At 46.5% G+C, this 25,619-nt stretch overlaps 1 protein-coding gene across 3 annotated transcripts in view; it reads left to right on the top strand.

Annotated features, from left to right (window-relative positions):
• The window catches only part of DDX11 (DEAD/H-box helicase 11), a 36,159-nt gene that overhangs the window by 4,860 nt on the left and 5,680 nt on the right, over positions 1 to 25,619 (top strand). For all 3 annotated transcript variants that reach the window (XM_075006433.1, XM_075006416.1, XM_075006426.1), the window contains exons 4-19: positions 3,486 to 3,572; positions 5,597 to 5,754; positions 7,334 to 7,388; positions 9,270 to 9,377; positions 10,391 to 10,478; positions 11,146 to 11,351; positions 13,509 to 13,661; positions 13,787 to 13,833; positions 14,666 to 14,745; positions 16,294 to 16,338; positions 16,464 to 16,531; positions 19,161 to 19,199; positions 19,715 to 19,835; positions 20,784 to 20,918; positions 21,967 to 22,079; positions 25,329 to 25,398. In XM_075006433.1, coding sequence (XP_074862534.1) covers positions 3,486 to 3,572; positions 5,597 to 5,754; positions 7,334 to 7,388; positions 9,270 to 9,377; positions 10,391 to 10,478; positions 11,146 to 11,351; positions 13,509 to 13,661; positions 13,787 to 13,833; positions 14,666 to 14,745; positions 16,294 to 16,338; positions 16,464 to 16,531; positions 19,161 to 19,199; positions 19,715 to 19,835; positions 20,784 to 20,918; positions 21,967 to 22,079; positions 25,329 to 25,398 — 1,573 coding nt within the window. The remainder of the gene's footprint in view (positions 1 to 3,485; positions 3,573 to 5,596; positions 5,755 to 7,333; positions 7,389 to 9,269; positions 9,378 to 10,390; positions 10,479 to 11,145; positions 11,352 to 13,508; positions 13,662 to 13,786; positions 13,834 to 14,665; positions 14,746 to 16,293; positions 16,339 to 16,463; positions 16,532 to 19,160; positions 19,200 to 19,714; positions 19,836 to 20,783; positions 20,919 to 21,966; positions 22,080 to 25,328; positions 25,399 to 25,619) is intronic.

The raw sequence follows: 25,619 nt of genomic DNA, 5'->3' as shown, positions 1-25,619 counted from the left end.
GTAAGGCTGACGGGTCTATAGTTCCCTGGATTGTCTTTCTTTCCTTTTTTAAAGATGGGCACTCCGTTTGCCTTCTTCCCATCACCCGGTATCTCCCGTGGTCTCCAAGAGTCTTCAAGGATTAATGGCCAAAGGTTCAGCAATGACCTCTGCCAATTCCCTCAGTACCCTGGGGTGCATTAAATTCATGGACTTGTGCACATCCAGTTTTTCTAGATAGCTCAGAACTTGTTCCTTCCCTACAGATGGCTGTCCTCCACCTTCCCATACTGCATTGTCTAGGAGTGTCATGGGGAAATTGACTTTGTCCGTGAAGACTGAGGCAAAAAAAGCATTGAGTACTTCAGCTTTTCCTGCATCATCTGTCACTAGGTTACCTCCCTCATCCAGCAATGGCCCCACACCTTCTCTGATAACCTTTTTATTCTTCACATGCTTGTAGAAACCCTTCTTGTTACTCTTCACATCCCTTGCCAGCTGCAGTTCCAATTGTGCTTTTGCTTTCCTGATTACTGCCTGGCATTCTCCAGCCGTATGTTTATACTCCTCCTTAGTCAACTGTCCACGTTTCCGTTTCTTTTATGCACCCTTTCTGAATTTAAGCTGACTAAGGATTTCCCTGTTAAGCCAAGCTGGTGCCTACCATGTTTGCATTTCTTACTATGCAGCGGGATTGTTTGTTCCTGTGCCTTCAGTAAGACTTCTTTAAAATACTTCCAGTTCTCTTTGACTCTTTTCCCCTTCATCTTTGTTTCCCAAGGGATCCTGCTCATCCGTTCTCTCAGGGAGTCAAAGTCTGCTCTTCTGAAATCAAGGGGCTGTATGTTACTGCTCACCTTTCTTCCTTTTGTCCGGATCATGAAATCTATGGTCTCATGGTCACTGCAGCCCACGTTCCCTCCCACTTCTGTTCCTTCTACTAGTTCTTCCCTGTTTGTGAGCAGCAGGTCAAGTTGTGCACGGCCCCTGGTCGGTTCCTTCAGCACTTGTACCGAGAAGTTATCCCCAACATTCTCCAAAAACTTCGTGGATTTTGTGTGCTGATATATTGGTCTCCCAACAAATGTCTGGATGATTAAAGTCTCCCATGAGAACCAGGGCCTGTGATTTGGAAGCTTCACTTAGCTGCCTGAAGAAATCCTCGTCTATCTCATCTTCCTGATCTGGCGGTCTATAACAGACACCAACTACAACATCACCTCTGTTACTTCCACCTCTGAACTTAACCCAAAGACACTCAACTGGATTTTCTCCTTCCTCATACTGGAGCTCTGAGCAATCACACTGCTCCCTCACATAGAGCGCAACTCCTCCTCCTTTTCTCCCGTCTGTCCTTCCTAAACAATTTATAGCCTTCCATGACTGGGCTCCAGTTTATGTGAATCGTCCCACCAAGTCTCCATTATTCCAACCACCTCATACTTGTGTGACTGTGCCAGGGCCTCTAGTTCTTCCTGTTTGTTCCCTAGGTTTGTGGCATTAGTGTACAAGCATCTTAGAGAAGGGGCCAATTGCCCCACTTTGTCCTCTTCACCCAGGAAACCCAATTGATTGTTCCCTCCTCCTCCCCCACTCACCTCAGGGCTTGTGTCACCTTCCCCTGACAAACCTAGTTTAAAGCCCTCCTCACTAGGTTTGCAAGCCTGCCCACAAAGATGCTCTTTCCTCTCTTAGTGAGGTGGATCCCGTCTCTTCTCAGCAATCCCTGTTCACGAAACAGAATCCCATGGTCAAAGAAACCAAATCCTTCCCTGCTGCACCACCTACGCAACCACACATTTACCTCTGTGATTCGACAATCCGTACGCGGACCCCTTCCTTCGACAGGGAGGATAGACGAGAAGGCCACTTGTGCTCCATATTCCTTGATCTTCCTTCCTAGGGTTACATAATCTGCCGTGATCTCGTCAAAGTTGTTCTTGGCTGTATCATTGGTTCCTACATGAAGAAGTAGGAAGGGGTAATAGTCTGCAGGTTTAAGAATTTTTGGTAGCGACTCTGTAATATCCCGAATTCTAGCTCCAGGCAAGCAGCAAACTTGCCGGGATTCTAGGTCCAGGTGGCAGATGGATGACTGTCCCACTTAGGAGGGAGTCCCCGACCACCACCACTCGTCTTTTTCTCTCAGGGGTGGTGGTCATAGAACTCCCATCCCTAGGACTGCGCATCCCATGCCTTCTAAACCGTGGGGACTCTTTCAGATGCCTCCCAAGGATTGTATCAGCCCCAATTATCTCCGCCGTATCACCTGTGGAGAGAGGCTGAAAGCTGTTACTTAGCTCCACTGGAACTGGAGAGACTTGAACGGGTGAAATGACTGGGGAAATGCTGATTCCTGGTATGAATCAGCTGGCGGGGAGCCCACACCCTACTCCCTGCTGTGCAAGGGAAAGAGAGGGAGGGTCGGAGCCTTTTGGAGCTAGGACATGATTTAAATGCTTCATACTGGCTCCAATAGGCTGGTGGGGAGGGGAGCCTGCTTTCAGTGGTTACTTGTTTTCCTAACATGGCACTGAGCACATTTTTAAAATGTGTCTGTGCTCACTATCCAAGATGTGTGTTCTGCGGTGGATTTGAGGCAGTAACTTATTTGATCCTTGTTTAGCTTGTTGTATGCGCTATTATGTTGCAAACCTCTCTAGTCAGATCATAACCATAGAAAATGTAAATGTGAAGTTTATGAGCAATTGATTCAGATGGAAAAAGTGGGTGTGGCTGTGGAATTGTTTGTCTCGTTTAAGTGAAAAGGTTGGGAACCATTGACCTAGAGACACAAGTGGATATTAGTGCAGAGACGGTTTGGGAATCCTGCCATTCACTGTTGTATGAGATTACCTTTGAAACTAATTTATGGCCACTATGTGCCAATCTTGTTTCAGTGCATATAGTCGCACCAGAATCATTTAGCTAATGGTTCATACTGCTGGAGCTGAATGCCCCCTAGCGCACTGCTTTTGTGTGTTGAAATGTCCTGTTCCTCTCCTTTCTGAATAGGAACTGAAAGGTCAGTAGTTAGAATTTTCATTGCTGAAATGAACAGTGGTGTGTCATTAATGTGAGTGATGCAACAGAAATTTTGGCTTGCTTATTTTAATCTTTAATAAAGAAAAGTACTTTTAAAAAAAAAAGAGCAGATGAGATATATCTTTCTGAAGACATTAGCATAATATAAGGTTACCCTTCCCATAGTGATAGAAGAAGGAAGGATTGCAAAGATGAAGAGGGTAAGATAATGGCACATCTGTCTTCAGAGTCTACGTTAATCATGTACCTTTGGGCTAAAACTATAGCCCAGGTTGCTTTGAATTTTTTACGCATTCCCTTTCAGTGAAATGCCAGTTGTTTACAAGCTGTGAGGGAGAAAGGATTCGTGTGTTGGGTATTCCTGAGGTGTGCATTTTGTTTAGCAGTAAACCTGGAGAGGAATGTTGTTTGAGTTCTAAGCCTAAATTAGTAAATTTACGTATACACACTCTTCATTTTAGGAAAAGGAGATCAGGAGGAAGAAGCGAGAGGATCGTCTTGAGAAAATTCGACATAATGTGCAATTAAAATATGCATCAAAAAGAAAGGTGGGTTAATCCAGAGAGCACAAGAGCTTCTGCACTAGAGGTTCAGGTCGTGCTATCACTTGTTCATATGTGTGCCCATACTCTCATCAATACTCTCGCTGAAATCTTTGAGATTTCTTAAGCACGTAAGTGTTTGCAAGATTGGGGCGTTAAGATCTTGAATTGTGGGTCAAGTTTCTGCCTTTTATTTTGGAAGCCATCCCAGTATGGATGTGAAATATGATTTTGATATGGAATATTTCCTGTGATTGCGTTTGTGTGCCCACAGAGGAAGAGGGTGCTCTTTGGTGGACCACACTCTCCTCCCTTGTCATCGTGTATGTCTACTTCTGGTGTTTTAAAATTCATGTTTTTTGGAAAATTCAAGAAATAGTACAAACATATTAGAGTATATGTATTTTTAATATGATCTCTAATTTGGGTTCAACTTCAGCTCTTGATTGTGGCAGGAAAAAAAGGCAGCTTTATGAAAGTTATCTGAGGGGTTTTTTTTCATTTATTTATATTGGTTCCTGTAAGGGCAACAGTTAAATCTGTTGTTTTGCTTCACACACTGATATGTTAATGTGGTTTGGTAATGGCCATGCTTTGTGAATAAAGACAGCCAAGTTTATATTTGTTCACTAAATAGGGGGCTGGGGAGTTGGTCTTCTGTCTCCCAGTTCTGAGCATGTAGTTATGCATCTGGTTATGCTGTGGACCAGCATTTTAGAAACACCTGCTCAAATTTGCATATTCTCATTCAGTGTGCCTCAGCAGGCAATTCTGTGATCAGTTACCTATTAGGAAAATATTATGTTGTTATGTGAATTCTTGGCATGTCTTCACCTGGAATATGTATTCATTTCTGGTCACACTTCCTCAGAGAGACATCTGACATAAAAAGGGTGCAGAGACAAATGGTGACAACAGTAATTAGGTGTGATGGAAATTGTCCTTGTTAGGGAAGACTTAAAGGAAGGAAACGCTTAGTTTAGAAAAGAGGCAAGTGAAAGAGTCCACTTGAGACAAAATAATGAACAGGTTAGAGAAGAGGGATCCGGTGCTGTGCTTGCCCTTTTCTATAACACAGGAACAAGGGGGCAGTCGATGAAACTGAAAAGTGATTAATTCACAATTGAAACACTGTTAGTTTTTTTTTGTTTGTTTGTTTTTTTTTAACAGAGCCCAAACTTAATCCGTGGAATTTACTTCCATAAGATGTTATTTCTGGTGATTTCAGAAGAAACAATCCAGAGTTTTTAGATACTTCTAGAACAGGGGACATCATAATTTGAAAACAGTTTTGTAAGGGATAAAAAAGATATGGGATATGCCTGAGGACATCCAGTTTGAGGCTAAGAGTTAATTCCCCTATGGACGGGTTATTTCATAAAATTTACTGCATGGATTTTTGCGCACCGAATCAATCATCTTTTACGGGCCCCCTGATATGTCAGTTACTTATGGGCATTTCTGCCTGTAAGTGTTTTGTTTTTGCATATCTGTTCGCTGCATGTGCACATCTGTGTTACTTTTTTTGTAACTGGAGGCGTCATGTGGTGTGGAGCCCTTCCAGAGATCCTTGGTTGTGTAACTCAGTGTTCTGCTAGGGCCTAGCTGGATCTTGTTCCCCCTGTTCTGTAGGGCTGTGTTTACACGGGCACAAATCTTCAAAACAGCCATATTTCGAAGGTTACTAATGAGGCGCTAAATTGAATATTCAGTGCCTCGTTAGCAGTAGGGTGCTTCCAGCTGCGGCGCTACGAAAGCGCGCTGCTTGGCGTGGCTATACAGGGGTCCCACGCGCTTTCAAAAGCGGCACTTTTGAAGTGCCGTGGCTGGAAGCATCCTAATGCTAATGAGTTGCTGAATATTCAGTTCAGCACCTCATTAGTAACCTTTGAAATGGCCATTAGCATGGCTATTTCGACGATTTGTGCCCGTGTAGACACAGCCTAGAAGACCCTGTGGCTCTCTGAGCTGTTGGTTGCACTGAGTGGTTTTCTGTGTCTGGGAGTGAATGGTCTTTGTGCTATTTCTAGCGGCTTGAAGATGATGAGACTCGGCGCCTGCTCCAGCTGAGTAAGGAGATCTTGTCGACAGAGTTAGGGTCGGATGTCCTAGAGCAACTGGATCACGAGGAGGAGGAGCTGATCCTTACTGAGTATGAGAGTGAAGAGGAGACAAAAGTGAGATCTGGGTAAGGACTGGGAGCAGCACTGTTTCTGGCTGGTCCTTTCGCATGTTAGGCAAATGTGATAACCGCTACACTGCAGAAACTACTGGGTGATTCTTTGTTAGGGACTTACTGCTTGTAGCCCATTCAGGTAGTGATGATGATGCAGGGATTTCTGCTGGTTTCAGGGGTTTTCTCCTGGAAACATGAGGATCCTTCCTATTGGCTCTGAATGGAACTCTCATAAATTAGGAGCCTCTCCCCTGTTTGAACCTTGGAAGGCAGATTCTGTGTTTCCACATAATTACATGAACCCCAAAGGATTTTCACAAAACAAACCAGCAGTCCTGTAGCACTTTAAAGACTAACAAAATAATTTATTAGGTGATGAACTTTCATGGGACAGACCCACTTCTTCAGATCTGGAAAATTCTACAAGCTTTTGTTCGGCTAGATCAGCTTCATGCTGACTGCACTGTGGCCTGAACTCTGATCTGAAGAAGTGCGTCTTATCTGGTGTGTTTAGAGGCAGACGCTTCATCCAGCCCTGGTTTCCCCCACAGGCCCTCTGAGAGCTGGATAAATGACTCAAATTCAAATTCCCTTCATCAGAGAAACAATATACTCCTTGAGGTTTCAGTAAAAAATGTTAATCCTGCAAGTTAGTATTGACAGCTTTTGAGGCTCTAGCATGTAAAAAGAAGATATGAACCTCTTCATAAAACCACACAGTCTGTCTCATACGCAGTTCTTTTGACATCCATATTTCAGCTTAACGCATATATTACCAGAAAAGCAAAACACATTGAGAATTGGATTTATCAGCAAATATCAGCGCTTGCCATCTGAATAAATCCAAAGAAGTTATTAAACTGCACTTAAATGGAATTGCTTTATCTAGTGGTAAAATGCAGTCACTTCTGGGGTACCAGGCACACATCTGGAGCATATGTTGCTATGCATTAATATGAAGAACAGATTCTTTCAGTCAAAGAGCACTAGGGCAAATGCCAACGGCCCCAAAATACTCTTGGTGTTTTAGTGAGCGCAGAGAGCGAACACTACCTCAGTTTCATTCTAAAGGCTCAAACACTTGTGTAAAATTCTGATTCAGACTTAATGCCTGCACCAGTCAGCCATGCACTCTCATTTAACTCCCTTTGGAGAATCTCTTGTATTAGGTTTTTGGCTCATCTGACCTTTCTCTCTGCTTCATGTGTGTGTTTTATTTGAGGTTTCATTTTAACTAGTATGCTGAGGAATACTGTGGAACTGACTAGCAGGGGCTTGGAGCTCATGAAGCAGTAAACCCACTTAAACTCTGTAAGGTGCCTAGTAGAGAGGGTGCCAAAGAATGCTCAAATTTGTGCTAGATACTGGAGATGCAATTGCTGAAAAGTGCACAGCTGACCTTGATAGCTGTCCATCAGACTTACAGGGCACTTCTAGAAATCTGACAGGCAATGGTTCAGGAGTCTGGGGTTTTCTTGAGCTGATGCTGCCACCTCACTTGAAATGGTTTTCTCAGAGGTGAGCACTATATATGAGACATCTTTTGGAGAGCTGCTGAAAGAAAATGCTTTTGTTTTCCTAATTCTCACAGGTTGGATGAAGATGATGATGATGATGATGATTTGGAGGAAGAGCATGTGACCAAGGTGAGGTGTGGAGGTACCTCTAATGCTTCCCCTGCATAAACACAATGCGTGTAAAAGAAGAATGAAATTTTCTCTAGCACTGCAGTGTGCTATAGCTTAGTGGGATCTAGGTGACTCTTCAGCCTGTCAAAAGCAGCTTTGTGTATGCCACTGAACTGCTAGGGGGAATCTCAGCTGCTGTCTCCTTTTGAATTTCATCAGCTGTTTGGGCAGCCAATCTGCTGAGATTACTAAGATTTTTCTCTCTGAAATCACTGTAAATGCACACTATCGGAAGTGGCCTTTATTTTTAGGAGCTACTGCCTGCTTGCCACTTGGTTTCTCTAGTGCCTGGCCTGGACGAACATGCTTTTCACGGGGCACAGCAACATTTCTGAAACTTGCGAGAAATGGCAAGAATCTCTGAAAACGTGTTGTAGCAGGTTCTCTGTCCTCTACTTTACTCCATTAACTAAAGAGGCACTGCTACCCTCTGCTGGCCACTGACAGGGTTCAGCTTTGGAAAGGCACACCTGATATCTCCTAGCACTTTGTGGGGGTTATCAGGAGTCCAGTCGCACATTGACCCCTTGATTAGATTGGGAGATACAGGGGTATCTGGGTACGGCATTATGGTGGGTCTGCCTATAGTCTCTCACCAGCTGTCAGGTTTGATCTTCACAGGTTGGATGCTTATTCCAGAGGCTGAGCCCTCCAGCTGAGTCACACAGTGCCTTATTTCTCTCAGGATAGTCAGAGTCAGACAGAGTCTGGGTCTCCCATAGGTCTGTCTCAGTGTCCCTCCTGTCCAGGTTTTGGGTGTCTTTCCCACACAGATTCTCTTCTACCAGGGTGGGTAGATAGCCCTTTGCATCTCTAGGACTTGGAAGTGGAACCCAGGCTCACCCTTGGCACCAAATTCCAGTAGCAGACAGCTGTGCTGCTGCTTCCCTGAATTAGTTCCTGACAGTCCACTTTCTCCCTGTGGGCAAAGTAAAGATGTTAAACAATATGAGTCACAGGTAAATCATAGACTTTGTTCTAGAGTCCCTTTGCTCAGCAAGTCTGGCAGAATCGTGGTAGGCTAAGGTTTCAGAGGGCTGACCTTCCTCAGAACTCCTTCCAAGCAGCTGAAAATAGATCTGTTCACTCTGTTGGCTGGTGCTACTGAGTTAGTCTGATCTCCATTTGAGCTTCGTCTGCAACCACTGCTTTGCCCTTGGGGCTGCTGAGGCTCAAAGTAGCTGCTTAACCCCTTCCTTTCTACTCTGGGGTTTGTACAAACTATCATGTGTCTTTGCCAAAGGTGCCTCCAAAACCATGCTCTGAAGATTTGTAGTGCTTTTGCTGGTCACTTGTGGATGCCAGTGATGACAGCTGGAGTCTGACTTTGCTGCTTTCCCTGGGGTTTCCTGTAGATCTCCATACTGTAGAATCAGCTAAAATAAATCCAGGAGCTTTAGAAGTAGGGCAGGAGGGGAAAGGCTGTCATGTCAGTTTTTGAATGTTGTATAGTAACAGAGAGGGAGCTGTGCTAGTCTGTATGCTATCAAAACAAAAAGCAGTCAAGTAGCACTTTAAAGACTAGCAAAATAGTTTATTAGGTCAGCTTTCGTGGGACAGACCCACTTCTACAGACCATAGCCATATTGAGTCTGTTCCGGTCTGGCTATGATCTGAAGAAGTGGGTCTGTCCCACGAAAGCTCACCTAATAAATTATTTTGCTAGTCTTTAAAGTGCTACTTGACTGCTTTTTGTTTTGAATGTTGTGTGTATCTTTATACCCCTGAACACTCCCTACCTTGTATTTGTGATACGAAATGCATGTGGCTTGCTCTTGTGGGAAGGGGGAACTCTCTCTTCTTGAGTTGCTCTGGCTTCTCATTTCTTTTTTGTCACAGATTTACTATTGCAGCCGCACACACTCCCAGCTGGCTCAGTTTGTGCACGAAGTTCAGAAGAGCCCTTTTGGTGAGGAGATACGGCTGGTGTCCCTAGGTTCCAGGCAGGTATGCAATGCTGTGAGGCGGCATTTCAGTTCCCCTGTGAGCTATATTATAAATGTAACCATCCAAGAGAGCTGACTGGCTATGATAGCTGAGTCACTAGTGAATGCCCAGTTAAAATATCTGAAACTTGTTCCTGAAAGTGCCCCAATTTTGCTCATACGAAAGTGACGTAAGGAACAAATGGGCTTAGCTTAGGTTGCTACAAGCCAAGGAAATACTGGCTACCTTAATCTTTTGAATCTGGCATTGTGCAATGCCTTCATTCCCCACCGTGAGCTTGGCGAGATGACAATCTGCTCGGGTTTCAAGAACTGTAAGCTGTTGGGTTACCCCTTTCAGCGTCAACAAGTGAGACCTTTGCTGCTGCTGAGCCATGTGTCAGCTCCCTGACGTGTCTGCCTTGACTGCAAATTCTTCAAGACTCTGCCAGACCAAACCTGTAACGATCAATGAACCTCAATTTCAGAGTTCTTTTGGCACCTCTCTCTGCGGTGCTTTGCCCTTCTTGCTTCAGCACCCGCAAAATCTTGTCAGGTTTGCTGTTCCTCAACAGGGACAGTACATAGTAGCTTACTAACTTAACTGGGGTCAAATCTCTCCTCTTCAGCAAAAGCACTGAGTTTGTTTATGATAACGTACTTGTTAACAAAAGGGCACAGGTTTAAGTGATACCAAGGGTAAGGAATAAGGATAGAAAATGATACCAACGGATAAATGCTACTAGGACTCAAATTTAATTTTAGCTAGTTACAATCTTTGCCTAAGCAGGGTTCTCACCTATACTCAGTTCCCAGAGATTTCAACTGCCTTGCTTGAAGGATCCTTTCTGTGACGTCTGTAGCTCTGGCCCCTCTAATGCTCCAAGTGAGGGATGCCTAAATAGTTTTTTCCCTCTCCTCATATCCTCATTTGTCTTTTCTTTTCAAAGGCAGGGAGCAGTTCTTGGGGCTCAGCTTGCTGTGTCCACCAGGGTGCGGATGCTCTGTTAACGTTCTCATTCTTTTTCCTCTAAGAATCTCTGTGTGAATGAGGAGGTGCGCCGTCTGGGGGCCGTCCAGCTGATCAATGACCGCTGTATGGAAATGCAGAAGAACAAGCATGGTATGAGCAGTTTCTAACCTGAACTATTGCGAAATCAACTACTATAGTCAGTGTGACTCTTTCCAGTGCAATGCACTTTGACTTGCTCCTGAGGCAGTAGCATGGGGGTACAAAGGGCTTTATTTGAATTCTGGTGTTTCCCCATGTGGGAAGTGCAGCTTGTATCTCTAATCCAGCTAGGCTCTGTCATAGGGATGTTTGTTTGAAAGGGAGAGAGTCATTTCCAGATGTACTTTGGCACTTTATGAATGGACTAATGGGGACCCAGACTGATGCTTCAGTGAGTGAAATGGTGTAAGGTAGATATGGAAAAGTTACCTAGAATAGGAACTAGAAGTCAGGATTTTTTTTTCCCCTCAGTCTAGTTCTCTCTCTGAAACTTAGGACAATCTTACCTTAAAGTACCATCTAAAGAGATGTTTGTTTTTCAGCTCCCTTGTACAAGACTGGCAAGAGTTGTCTGAGCTCTGTTAAGCCTTTAATGGTAGTTGTGTTAGAGGAGATTGTGAGCCAGAATTCCTACCAGAGTTTCTGTTTACACCAGCCAGCCCCAGAATCTACTTTGAAATCCATGGATGAACGGTGCTAGAAAGATGCAGAATAATTGTTCTGACTCTCTTGTGAATGTTGCTGATACTTAAAGTTCCTTTCTGCTTCCTGTCTGCAGGGCAGAAGAGTGAGGGGGAGGAGACAGAGGGAAAGAAAAGGCGCGTGAGCCGAGCTGTGTGTCCATTTTACTCTTATGAGCAAATGCAGTTTCTTCGGGACGAGGTTCTAGTCAAGGTGAAAGATATTGAGCAGCTGGTGGCCTTGGGCAGGGAGACCAAAGCCTGCCCATATTATGGGAGTCGCTATGCCATTCCTGCTGCCCAGGTAAGAAGCTATGGCTGAGGAATAGCTCTGGATGAGGAATAGCTCTCTGTCACCTGAAAATAAAATGAGTTGCCTGTTTTCTGTAATGCTGTATTCCTCAGGTATCCTGCTGACTACATCAATCAAGAATTGGAAAGTTGAGTTTTCTACACATCAGCAAAACTAGAGCTGATTGAGAAACAAATCCAGTTTTGCAGAAAAGTCCAATATGTCAACCTTGGTTTCAGTCTCAATTTGACATGAAAAGTCAAAGTATTAGAATTTGGTTCAAATTGAAAAGTTCTGAAAGATTTGGAAATATCTAAACGTTTTTGTTTTGCTGCTTGTTTGAGACCAAAGTGAACCGTTTCAACATTCCTGAATTGAAACATTTTTGTGTTAGTTTGTTGACCAAATATGAAATGCTTCTGGCTGTTTCCGCACTCTTCTCTGGCTGCCTGGTTTGCCATGGAACCTCATGGGAAACAGAGATATACTTATCTCATGGAACTGGAATGGACCTTGAGAGGTCATCAAGTCCAGTCCCCCACACTCGCAGCAGGACCTGTCACCACCCCGACAGACTTTTTGTTTTATAAATACAACCTGCCCCAGGCTCTTGAAAAAGGCCCCTCAAGGAGTGAGTTCACAACCCTGCACTTAGAAGGCCACTGCTGTAACCACTGAGCTATCTCTCCCCACAAATTCAAATGCCTCACCTTTCATCTTCCCAGTATGGAAGAGGAGTACATCTTCCATGTTGTACCTTGTCCCTGGGACATCCAGGATGCCCATGGCAGGTTGGCTAGGAGATAAAGTGTTGTGTCATGGGACCTGTAGGCTGGTTGGGAGCTCCACATATGGGGAAGAAGAGGGACCTGATGCACACAAAGCCTAATGCCCATGGTGCATGGTAGCAGTTCAGGCTGATGTTTAGTTTAATGTTAAATTGTCATGCAATGATCCTTTGCATTTACATTTTCCTGGAGGAAAATTGGAAAGTTGCAGCAAAACTGTCACACTGCAATGAAGATGCAGAAGCCATTCTTCATGAAAGAAATGCTTTGAAGACAAATTCCCCACCTGCTCTTCCAAAATGTGGAGCTAAAGACAGATGGCCTTTTGGATGAGTGAGAGGGGAGGAGAGTGGTTAGAGCAGAGGGTTGGGAAACTGTGCCACTATTTCATTGTGATGTGATGCAATCATTTAATTTCTAGTTGCCCACTTTACTCATAGTTGCTATACCCAGCTCCCTTACCAGGGGCATTGTGAGGCTTAATGCTTGTAAGGCATTGTGAGATACTTGATGAAAGGTGGCTTATAAGTGCAAAGTAGTATTTGCAATGGTACTTGCAATGCCAACCTTGACATCCAGGACCGGCTGAGCCATTTTTTTTGCTCTCAGTGGTTGTGTCAACACTAGCCCAAATCTTTGAAATGGCCATGCAAATGGCCATTTCGAAGATGACTAATGAGGCGCTGAAATGAGTGTTCAATGCCTCATTAGCATGCCACCGGCCGCGGCTCTTTGAAATTGCTGCTTTTCGCTGCCGCGTGGCTCATCCAGATGGGGGTCCTTTTCAAAAGGACCCTGGGAACTTCAGCAGATAGGAATAAGCGGATTTCAAAGTTCCCGGGGTCCTTTTGAAAAGGACTGCCATCTGGACGAGCCGCGTGGCAGCAAAAAGCAGCAATTTCAAAGAGCTGCAGCCGGTGGCATGCTAATGAGGCACTGAACACTCATTTCAGTGCCTCATTAGTCATCTTCGAAATGGCCATTTGCATGGCCATTTCAAAGATTTGGGCTAGTGTAGACATAGCCCCCCCATGTGTTTATCTGTCAGAATAATTTCTCGGTGACCATCTAATAACATGAGGATTTGTAAGAGGCATTCACCTGCAGGTTCCTCAGTAAAGTTATGTTTTAAATATAAATACTTAGAGGGGTAGGGGAAATGCATCCAGTGGATAGAGTATGGAACAAACATTCAGAAGACCCAGCTGCTTTTACCAGCTCACCTGTACACTTGCTATATGATCTTGAACAATTCCCATAGCCTCTAAATCTCTTTCCCACCCCATAACAAAAGGAAGTGATGTTACTTACCTGCCCTGGAAAGTCCACTATTCATACTCTTACAATAATCAAGCCTTAATAACCCCTATTTCTCCTGCAGCTTGTGGTGTTGCCCTATCAGATGCTTCTGCATGAATCTACCAGGTGTGCTTCTGGGATCAAACTGAAGGATCAGGTGGTGATTATTGATGAGGCCCACAATCTGGTAGACACTATAACCTGCATCTACAGCACTGAAATCAGTGGCTCTCAGGTGAGTCAGGGGCTAGAAATCACTGGCTTGTTAACCACTCTTGCATTCCACATCTAGTAGATGGCCAGCTGTAGTGGAACCCAGCATCTACAGAGTCCTTAATACCAGCTCTGTTTCTTTTGTAGCTGTGCTGTGCCCACTCCCAGCTGCTGCAGTACGTGGAACGATACAGGTGAGTATGGCAGAGGAACAGCCTCAGAGCTGCATGCAGAGGAGATGCCAGAGCTTGTTTCTCTTATCTGCAGGGCCCTGTATTTCTTTTCCCATGAGGAAGGCTATTTGGACTAATGGTCTCACGGATGAAAGGGGATTTAGAACCCTGGTGACCTGGGATCACAGCGAGGATGATGCTTCGCCGTCTGTGGCTTTTTCTTATTCTCAAATTATTTCCCAGTTTCTCCCTCTACTTTCTACTTCTGCAGTCACATCCTGAGGCATAAGATCCGGTGTTTAGCTATTCACATCTCTCCCAGGCTTCGTGTGTTAGCTGCCTACATGGCTGAAACAGACTGCATTCTTGTGACTTCCATGGCAGAATTTGTATACAATGTGTCAGTCTGTCCAAAGCTTACATCATGCTTACCAGCTCTACAGTGTTTGATTTGCACATAGGACTAATATCTGCATATTTGTCTAGTACTTAGCTTAGTGAAGCCTAAATCCTGCTTGGATTCTGGGCCCTACTGCAATGTAAATAAGTGAATCAGGATAAAGTCTGTGTTAGAAACATTTAAGCCCTTGGCTTCTTGATGTGATGCTGCTGGGAAATGCAGTGATTCTGGCTTCTGTGAAGGCAGGGCCACGGCTTTCTGGGGTTTATCCCTTGCACACAAATAAGAAGAGTGAATCCACGAGAAATCAGTGTCTTAGTTCTTTCCTCAGGCTGAAGAAGTAGAATTGGGCCATGCAGCTTGATGACTTGTGTTTGGAACTTAGGAAGCTACGTGTAGTGCTGCCCTGTGGGCCATTCATTCTGGTATCCAATACCATCAACTCTTTCATAGGAAACGTCTGAAGGCAAAAAACCTGATGTACATTAAACAGATCCTGTATTTGTTGGAGAGGTTTGTGTCCGTACTAGGAGGTAAGAAACTTCCATTGAAGCTCCTAACACTCTGAGCTGGCTGGTGCTTCCCCCAAATTTAACTGCATTCTCTTCTGTTTGCCACTTTTATGAACTAGCTGTTTATGTCCTAGCTCAGACACCTGAGAACCTTGTCTGCCTGCTGTGTCATTTGGAGGTATTGAGTGCTGGGTCCTCCTGAAACTGTCTTCAGAAGGAGGCAGCAGGTCATGCTCTTGGTCACTGGGAAAGGGGTCTTTTGTTCCTGTATTACCAACAGTTTGTCAGATTTGACGTTGAGTGATGGGGGGGTTAAGGGTACCAGGTTCCTAAGATGGCACAACTATTACGGTGATGAGCATGGCTTAAGAGCTTGAACAGAACAGAACAGAACAGAACTGCTGTACTGGTCACCTCTGAAGCTCCTTGCTTTGGCATCTCTGAACCATAGAATGAATTTCTCTTTTGAATATTGCCTTTTATTCTGCTAGACCCCCTTGAACTAACTTGGCTCCTTGTTTACTTGTACACTAAGAATCAGGTATGCCTTGAGGGGAATTTCTGCCTTCTGTAAAGAACCCTTCATAGTCACTAAAAAGACCACCACAATTTGACACTGCCCCCACTTTTGCCTGCATGCCTTCCCCTTCCCCCCCACCCCGCTTCCTAAGTCCTTTTTTTCCTTACCTCCTTACCCATTCACGCCCCCCCGCCCCCCAGACTACATCTATATTTGCACTTGATTGACAAAATTTTTGTTGTTTACGGGTGCTTAGAAAACACCCCCCATGAACAACAAAGTTTTGCTGCAGCAAGTGCAAATGCAGCCACTGTTTTGCTGACAGTAGCGCTCTGCTGTCAACAAAGCAAAGCACCTGACGGGGTGGATGGAAGTATTTTGTTAGCAAAAGTGCTGACGAACAGCATTCACACATGTTGACCCTGAGCAACAGGGCAGTGTGGACACAGCCTTGTCTCTAAAAGCAGCATAATGTAGATATACCCTTAAATACCTCCATCAGGAAATGCAGTGTGTGTAACATCAGGGTTTAAACCACTGAATTGTGGGATGGGGATTAAATACTAGAAATTGATAAAGTCAGAGACAGCTACTACGCTGGTTTTGTCTGTGGATGGCTTGTCCCCTTTCACCTGCATGTCTACGCACATTGCAGCTCCCTGGCACTGTCAACACAGGTTACGTAGTGCCTGTGTGAGAGGCTGCTTAGCATTCTTTTAGTCTCTGCAGCATGAGGCATACTGTTAGTGTTTCTGTGCACCTACCCACCTGCCACCTCCTGCACAAAAGTAGCGTAGGTGGCAGCTTGCAGGGATGCTACAGCATATTTGTCCTATAATGTGGAATTACCCTATGGAGGGAAGGAAAATAGCCAGCAGTAAAACCCAACGTTCTTACTGTTGAACTACTTTCCAACAAGACTGTTAATTCTGGGTTGCTGTCTTTGTGGTGCAGCTGCATTCCCGCTTAGTTCATTTAAGCGTGTTGCTTAAATTTAGACAAGCCTACTGTGACTTGTGCTACCTTCAGCTGGTTTGATTATTTTGCAGGAAATGTGAATCAGAATCCAAACACTCAGAGCGTTTCCCCAACAGGTAAGTAGTGCCTCTGAATGCCTCAGGGCCTGGAGCTGTGTACAGTTCAAGAGATGGGAGAGATGGGTGGTAGTGGGTTGAGAGTCTTTGGGCCCAGCAGCTAATATATTTTTCTCTTCTCTCAGGGACAGAATTAAAATCCATCAATGACTTCCTGTTTCAGAGTCAGATCGACAATATCAACCTCTTCAAGGTAGTGTGGAAATTGTCCTCCACTAGGGCAGAAAGGGAGTGATGCAGGAAGCTTGTAGCAGAGCTAGGTCCAAATCTCAGATATCCTGAATTGGTCCAATGCTTTGATCATAACTCTAGTCTATGTCCTGCTACCGTCTCTCCATTCCCCAGTCTGTCGTTATTTCTTTCCCTGTGTCAATGGGAGAATGCTAAAGCTATGGGCTTCCAGTGAGAGTAGTGTCAGGCCATGGCAGCAACACAGGAGTGGGAATGGGCTGTCCATAAGCAAAGCAGAGTTATACTTTGGGGACTGTGATGCTCCCCTCCAGATGCTCACAACTAATCCAGAGAGAGCTCTGCTTGGGCTCAGAATGCATCAGCTCCCAGTCACACCAGTTCTCTCAGCTTCACCAGCAAGCACCTTGAGACTTGGTCAGTCTTCACCTTGGTTTGCAGGTAAAGTTGACAGTGCCTCAGTACCCCAGAGATGCCTCTGCAGGGTACAGTCCCTCTCCCTAGGCCCTCACGTCTGTTATAACCACAGAGACAGAGTATGCACCAGCCTGTTGGCTCACTGAGGATGTACTTTCCCTTAGTACACAACACTGAGATGTTTCATTAATGAAACAAGAGTAAGTTGATGAATCAAGAACATAGGCTTAAGTGAGAGAGGTTGATACGGTTACAAACCAAACAAGTAAAAATGTTGTCTGTTATCTGAAACTCAGTTTTCAGTCCTGGTCTCAGATAATTTCTCACCTACAGTCAGTTCCTCTGCATCTTCAACCCACAAGGTTGAAGGATCCACCTTTTAGAGATGCCTCTTTTGTCCGTTATGGTGTAAATGATGCCTGACTCAGGCTGTCTCTATATTCACCTGGAAGGTCAACGGCTGATACGCAACTTTACGTATGCCAGTTGTGTACCTAACATCGACTTGTCAGCTGTTGACTTCCGTGCTTGCCCTCCTGGCAGAAGGTCAAGAGGAGCGGTCTTGCCATCCACCTACCTTAATCCTCGCGGCTTGCGAGGAGTTCCAGGGTTGACGTTGACCCCGGAATGCACATTTCACATGTGCGAAACCCCAGAAGATCGAACCTTGAGTGGTCGAGCTGCCATGGTCAGTGTAGATGGAGCCTAAGCGTTCTCTACATTTCAAGGGTTTATTGGATTAAAGAAAGGGATTCTTCTCAAGTCTCTCCGTAGATAAAGTAGTTCTTCTCTGCTGTTTTTTCTCTTCCTGTTGACTTCCTATTCCCTGGTTGACTTGTATATAAATCTACGTTCCTTTGTCTATAGCCTTGTCTTATTTTTGGGAGCCAGACTGACAGAAGAGACAAAATCCCTTTGTCTAAGGCAGATAAGTTTAGCAACTGTTCTCTCAAACGGTGTTAGCAGTGCATTTCCAGCACACATATATAACTTTGTACATATTTAATGAAATCTTATGAATGACCCACTTTGCCAATTTTCACATAATCCCTGTTGGGTGGGTGACACTCTCCTCTCACAAGCACCCTTTGTCTGTGTGTGCGCCTGTACACTCCCTGTTTGAGGTTGGTCTTTGATGGCTCAGCCTTCTGGTGGAGTGACACACAGTCTGTGCGTGAAATACTAAAAACCCTTTCCAAGAAACAGTCCAATGGGAAGAGCTATTCTGCTTCCCCTCGGTTGGCCTTTCAGTGTCTCTCCCCCAGGCCCCTGATTGGGTTCAGGCCCTTAGTCTGGTGGTTTTTAAAATGGCCTCAAGCCTGGAGGAAAGCCCTTTCCTTCTCTAGCCTTTCAGGCCCCAGCTTTTCTGCTGGGTGACTATAAGAATTTAGTTACCTTCTGAGATTTACTGAAGTCCAGACCATTTTCCCAGTGTCTGGTTGGGGGACCCAGCCCTGCCCTTTACTCCAGGTCCCAGTCCAGGGATCCTGTAGGTCGCAACAGTCTGCTGTGTCCATTTAACTCAGATGTATTGCCGGTAGAATTCCATGGTCCCCAGCGTATTCTTTACTTACCCCAGGGCTTCGTCCTGGTTGAGTCCCAGCTAGCAACACTCTCCACAGTCTCTACCAATCCTGCTCTGACTGAGGTCCTGTAGCGCCCTCAGCCAGCTAGGCACACCAGCCACACTGCTCCAGAGCAGAACTGGAACTCTGCTGTTCTTCACTGCAGCTCGTTTTATATGGGCCTGCTGGACCTGGATTGGCTGCTCCCTGGGGACCGCCTGTGATTGGCTGCATACCATACCTCCACTCTAGGCAGCTTGGAGGACTCTCCCCCACCCTTTTTTCTGGTGGGGTGTGGTGTGGTGGGGCTGTCAGGCCTCAGGCAGGGACAAAGAGCCCAAACCACTCCATCACAACACTTCACAAGGCTAAATATTCGGAAACGAGTGTGTTGGGTGTGCCCTTTGCTGAACGACGTGAAGGAGCTCTTAGGGTCACTAGGCTGGGAGAACATGCTTATTCAGGAACCTCAGGTCATAGAGCTGCAATTGCAATAAAGTATAGTTCGCACTAGGACATTGGTACTGCACTCCTTTCCCAGCATCACTCTTGTAGGAGAGAGTCAGAGAGAGAGGGCTGAGGAGGTGATGATTTTGTAATGCGGGGAGGGGAGGCTGAGTATTAAAATGTGCTCTTGTGTTCCTTCCACAGGTTCAGCGTTACTGTGAGAAAAGTCTGATCAGCAGGAAGGTATTGTCCCCACTGCTCCCTAACTAGCATGATAGCACAGTCAGGCCTGTCTGGTTTAAGAATTGGGACAGTCTAGGGTTAGACATGGCAGCAGCATAGCAGCTGGGCACATGGCTGTAAGCCTCTTGTTTCCTCTGCACACCCATTATATGTCCTTCTGAGTTACAAAATGGCCCCAGCAAACGTTCCTGCCTATGCTGGGTGTGTGATGTTCTCAGTGTTACAGTGGCTAGTGAGCACTGGGAGACTAACACACTGCTAGTTCTGCACTGCCTTTCCTGGGACTGTGTAAAACACGCCACCCCTAAAGACTGTGTTGTGTGGAAGGGGTGAGCACCTGCAGTTTTGAGTCAAGGGGGGGAAAAAGTTCTGGCTAGAAGAACTGGCAATCACTGAGCCATGCCAGGCTGGCTTCTCTGTTACACAGTGTATCTCATGCAGTGAGGGGGCCTCTGTATGTGATGTGCTGGCAGTGTGTTCATCCTGTGTAATTCCTGCTCTTAATTACTTGGCAGCTTTTTGGGTTTGCGGAGAGATATGGTGCCACCACTGTAGTGAAGACTAACAGAGAAAACCAGAAGATGGCTGGGCTGCAGAACTTCCTTCTCGCCCTGCATCCGGGGCCTCACAAAGAAAGTGAGTGCAGCTGTAAGGTAAAGAGCGGGAGGAAGTGAGGCTGTGGAGTTTGTATCTACATGGGGCAAGGGGGAGGAAGAACTTCGTGGCCTCCAGGGGAGGGAGATGTGCTGCAGATGGTGCCTCAGAAAAGCTAGTGAAGCAAGGGAGGAGTGAGCCGTGAGGAAGGAGGCATTTGGGCTCCCTGCTGTACCTATTCTGTCAGGCAGAGTGGGTGCCATTTATCTGCAAAGTGTGTTCCTTTCCTCAGGGAAGTGAAGTGTCGTCCACAGTCGGGAGCAGTGTTCCCTGTAAGCAGAGCGCTTGGGTGGCCGCTCAGGAGAGATTCGGGTGCCACCCAGCTGATTTGCAGAGCGCCCCCAGTGGACACCCTGTGTTTCTATTGGTGGTGCCCATCCACACATGCCTTGGTGTGCAGAATAAAAATGTATTCTGCCCGCGGATGGGAAAAATTAGAGGGAAAACTGGTAGAGAGGTTGTGGAATCTCCATCGCTAAAGTTTTTTAAGAGCAGATTAGACAAACACCTGTCAGGGATGGTCTAGATGGTGGTTGGCCCTGCTGTGGGTGCAGGGGATTGGACTTGATAATCCCTCAAGGTTCTTTCCAGTTCTAAAGTTCTATGATTGTATACGCCATCAGGCAATGTAGCACCACGGCTACCGCCGTGGGATCGATGGGGTGTTCTGTCTCTAGCCAAAACTCTGCCCCGCAGTGCCACAAGAGCTAGGTTGTCAGAAGCAGCCTTCTCTTGACCTACCCGTGCCTGTGTTGGGGTTATGTTACCATAACTTCAGCACTCAGAAGTGTGGATTTTGCGCATCCCTGACTGCCATCACTTCAACCTGAGTTTTAAGTGTAGAGTCCGACTCCTGCAGGAAAGGAGCCAACCTAAGCTCTGATGGGAGGATTTTCACTTCTCCAACCCCTGTTGTCTTTTGACCCGCAGGTGCTGTTCAATGCCCTCCTGTGGAAACTGAGGATGGCCAGCTCAAGATGGCCTCTCCTCTGATGCAGATTGAGGGATTTCTCTCTGCCCTCACCAATGCAAACCAAGATGGGAGAGTCATCCTCAACCGGCAAGGTACTGGAATGAAGAGTGCTCAAGAGGCTTGAGCAAAGCATTATTAAAGCTAGTACCTAGACACCTCACTGATGGGAAACTTAGCAATGCAAGTATAGTTAGATTGTAAGCATTAGATTACACTGTAAAAGACAGGACTGTCTCTTACTTTGCACCTCACAGAATGTACAGCGCCTAGCACCACGGGGTCCTGCTAGATTGGGGCCTGGAGCAACATAAATAAATGGTGCCAGCTGAGGGGCAGAGTAGGAGTGTGTCATCTCTACAGTTGGAAGGTGTGGTTCCCAGAGACGAGCATTCTGTGTAGGCTTCTCATGAAGCTCCAGGGGAAACCAAGTCAGAATCACCCACTTGACTCTGAATCTGGACATCCAAACAATTAGTCCTGGGGGAATTCTGTGCCACTATCCAATGCAGACTTTGCATGGAGTTTATGTGCATAATTTCCTTTTTCTCTTGCAGAAATAGGCTGCAGAGCTGTGCGCTACCCCGAGGGGCCATTGGACCTGGCGGGGAGAGTGCTGGAGGGCGCAGGCTGTTTCTCCCTCTGGGATCAGATGTCTGGGTTGGGCTGTTGTTCAATGGCTGGGCTTTTTCAAGGGAGTGGGTTTGGGCTGCCAAGGCCCTGTGGCAGGACTCTGTGGGGGTGGGGTATGAGTGTCTGCCTCCCTTGCTGGGCTCCAGGAGTAGGGGGTAGAGAAACATTTTTGTGGGTGTTTATTTACCACACTACTCCAGGGGTATTTATTTGTTGTCTGTGGTGTTACAGACATACTTGCTACAGGAATTTTGAAATAAATTACTAAAATAATTGAAAGTGGAGTGATCATATAGGGTTAGTTTGACAATTAAAAGATGCAGAATTTTAAAATATTGTGTGCAGAATCTGAAATGTTTTGGCGCAGAATTCCCTCAGGTTTAAATTATTTAGATAGGCCCCGCAGCACTCTGCTCCTGCTTTGAAAGTAGAATTTCCCCTCAAAAGGTGATCAGGCTGCTGCTAATACTGGGTGTTTCACTAAGAGGTCTGTCTGTCACCTTCACCCAGGCACTGTCGCTCAGAGCAGCCTCAAATTCCTCTTGCTGAATCCAGCTGTACATTTTGCCAAGGTGCTGCAGGAATGCCGGGCTGTGATCATCGCAGGGGGCACCATGCAGCCGGTAAGGGAGCAAGATTACGTCTTTAAGATCTAACTGATCTGACCTATCTGGCACCTGCTGCCAGTCCACAGGGCAGCAGTGCAGGGAGATGGATATTTGATGTAATTAGTTTGATTTAAAATACACTAGTGAACAGCTAAGCAACACTGGAGCCTTGTATTCCCACCTCATTTTAGCATGTTTCGTGATGCTGCCCTCGTTGCAATGATTAGGCTGGAGATCGTGGACTTTTCCATCCTCCCAGCTGCGAGGAATCGGAATACTAGCACTGGAAGGGACCTCAAGAGGGTATGAAGTCCAGTCCCCTGCCCCCTCAAACAGGGCCAAGCACCATCTAGAGCAGGGTTCAACAACCCCTGGCACCTGGGGCAGATTTTCATTGGCACACGAGATGGGAGTTCATCCCTGACCCTCCTCCCACATGCAATCAGGAGCTTGCTCAAAGCTGTGCCACTCGTGGATTAACAAAAGACCAGCTAATGCTACCAAGTACCATCTAACCGGTAAAGCGCTGCATGTTCATTCACTAATGAAACTGTTGTAAGTAGGACGATTAGTGACTTTAAAAAAGTATCTCTGGCCATACACAGAGGTCAAAAGGTCAAATCTCAGCACCATGGTTTGGGAAGGATGCTGACCCTGCATCTAGATCATCCCTGTTAGATATTTATCTGACTTGCTCTTAAATGTCTCCAGTGATAGCGATTCTGCAGCTGCCTTAGGCAATTTATTCCAGTACCTAACCCCCCTGACAGTTACAGGTTGGCCACGAGGAAAGATTTCCCAAGTCCAAAGCGCCTGGGGATATTTGCATGAGGCCTTTATGATTTTACGCTGCACTCAGCTTCCATTTGTTACTCTTTTCAGCAGCTGAGTGAAAGCACCGTAGGCACCAAACAAGACCCTGCTCTGTCCCATTGGTCCATTTCCATGAGTTAGCTACAGGATTAGCTACAATTCTTGCCGGTACAAGCATAGCAGAGCCCCACTCTCCCTCACACACTGCCCATTGAACTGCTGGGAATGGGCAGCTAAAACCCCTTTTGCTGTGCTCCCCACCTGGGTGGTTACTCGCTGGAACACTTTCAGACCTCTTAACTCCTCAGAGTGGCTTCTCCGTGAGACATCTCATTCTGTCTAAAAGCCTGGCTGTGCCTTACCGCTGCACAGAGGTGGGATGCCCTGGGCTAAATCTTCCAGTCCTCCAGATATCTGATAGCCTGAGGGATGGGATCAGACCACATAACTTAAAGGGCAGAGTACAGTTCAAAACCAGCACTGGACAGAAGTCCTGTATCGAGCTTATAATGCTGGTCTTGCCATAGGGACCTTCCAGAAAAATCAGGATTGCAGTAACCCAACAGTAGCACAACTGTCTGTCTGCAGCTTTTCTAGTCACTCTTCCCAGGGTATATATGTGTGCTTACCTAACAGTGACAGCACATTCATGTTTCCTTCCTTCCACCTGCTGGTTGCAGGGCTGGCACAGCAGTTCTGTTGGGTCACTGCTCATGCCATATACCCCAGTTAACTAATCTAATTTTATAGATGCGCTCTAGTTTCCATTGGGTGAGTAAAAGCCTCTAATATTGTCACACCAGAGAGGAGAGAGTGGTTGCCATGCTGCAGATCTCTGTGGGTAAAGCCATGAGGAGGGACTAAGATTCAAGAGGAATGCCTGCCTTGCAAGTAGACAGCTGGGACTGGCTGTGCCCGCTGACTCGGGCTTGCCAAGCTCAAGCCAAGAGGCTATTCACTTGCAAAATAGACATTCAGGCTCAGGCTGGAGGTAAGGTCCCAGATTTCAGGCTGCAGCCTAAGCCTCATTAATACACCAAGGGTCAGCAACCCCCAGCACAAGGTGCCAAGGGACAGGTGAGCCAATTTTCATCAGCACACAAGAGGGGAGCTCAGCCCCACCCCTCCTCTCTCATTCAGCTGGGAACTTGTTCAAAGCCCCGCCACCTGTGGCTTAACAAAAGACCAGCTAATGCCACCAACCACCCCTTAAACAGTAAAGCATCTTTATTTATTAATGAGGCTGCTGTGAGTAGGACTGTCAGTGACTTTAAAAAGTGTCACCGTCTCTTGGCCCACACACAGAGGTCAAAAGGTCACATTTCATCGCTCTGCCTGGGAAGGGTTGCTGACCCCTGATGTACACCATAATATAGCGGCTGAGCCGTGGATGTCTAACTGCTGCATAGATCTACCCCAAGGGCCCCGAACAGGCTTGGTGCGTGCAGTGACTAAGTGCCCTATTTTGCTGTCGCGGAGGCTAATAAGGAAAGGGACAGCGCTGGCTACAGGGCCTCTGTCTAGTAAAATAGTGATTGTCCTTTGGTCGGTCTCTGGGAAATCCACAACCTACCCACTCATCAAAGACTGTTGTTGTCACGTCTGCCTGGCTCGAGGGGAGGTCTGGAATCTTGGCACCACAGCGTGATGGGCTTCCATGCATGAGACCCAGTTGCCATAGTGACCCTGTGAGACGTGCCCCATGTACATTGCAGGGTGACACGAGACTGTGCTAACCTGTTATCCGGCTGCTGGTCACACCGCCAGCCCCTAGGAAGGTATTGAGCCTGGAGCCAGTAAATAGCAAGGCTGGGGTGTCGAAGGGGTGTGCTGTGGTATGCGAGGGGGTCCCTGATGAAAGGCGCAGACCAGTGCTTGGAAAGCTAAGCTGAATGCCTTGCTCACATCAGGGAGGGGTTTGACTAAGAGCATTGCACAGAGGGGATGAGGCTAATGGACCACAGGGTGGCGCTCCTGCTCTGCACCTACTAGCACTGGTCATAGGAAGCAGTGGAGGGGCCTGGCTGGGGCTTCAGCCCAGGCTTTGTGGGTTCTCTCCCCCCACCCCCGCAAGAAACAATAGCTCCCCTGCCCCACAGAGGACCTGGTGGAACTTCAGTTGCAGGGTGGGATGGTGGAGCTGTGCTGGCCATGGAATTGCAGCATTTACCTGCGAATCAACCCTGCTCTGGTTTCAGTTCAGAGCTGCACCTATGGGATTACTGCATCCATTCATTCTTCTGTGTGCCCTGGTGTTTCTGGGTCCTGTGCTGGCACCAAGTACCCAGCACACCTCTTTCCTCTGTCCTTTTCCCCAGGCCATTGGCCTGACTGCTCTTGTATCCTTACCTCTGGCCCTCCTACCCCTGTGCTGAGCTGGCTGCAGCCCTTACCCATCTCCTGCTGGGAGCACTTGGGCGTGGCTGATTCTCCTTGGCTTCTGGTTTGTAGGTGTCTGATTTCCGAGAGCAGTTATTGTCCTGTGCTGTCGGTGCTGACAAGGTGGTGGAGTTCTCCTGTGGTGAGTGTCTGCTGAGCCCTGATTTCGGGTGTAAGGCTCACTTGCAAGCAGGTGTTACTGAGCTGGTTTGCCCATGTCTTCTAGGGATCAGACATCCTGCCTGGAAATCACAGCAGCAGTGGGGAGCCAGTTTTTCTTTTACCTCTGGCTGACCGTGCACCTTGCTCCTCTGCTCCAGAGAGAACAGGCATGGAATGAGTTAAGCCAGGTTAAGGTGGATG

This window comes from Carettochelys insculpta, chromosome 1, assembly GCF_033958435.1.
Source record: "Carettochelys insculpta isolate YL-2023 chromosome 1, ASM3395843v1, whole genome shotgun sequence".
Taxonomy (NCBI): domain Eukaryota; kingdom Metazoa; phylum Chordata; order Testudines; family Carettochelyidae; genus Carettochelys; species Carettochelys insculpta.
Note: the sequence above shows the minus strand (reverse complement) of the source record. Positions and strands in the feature narration are given on the sequence as shown.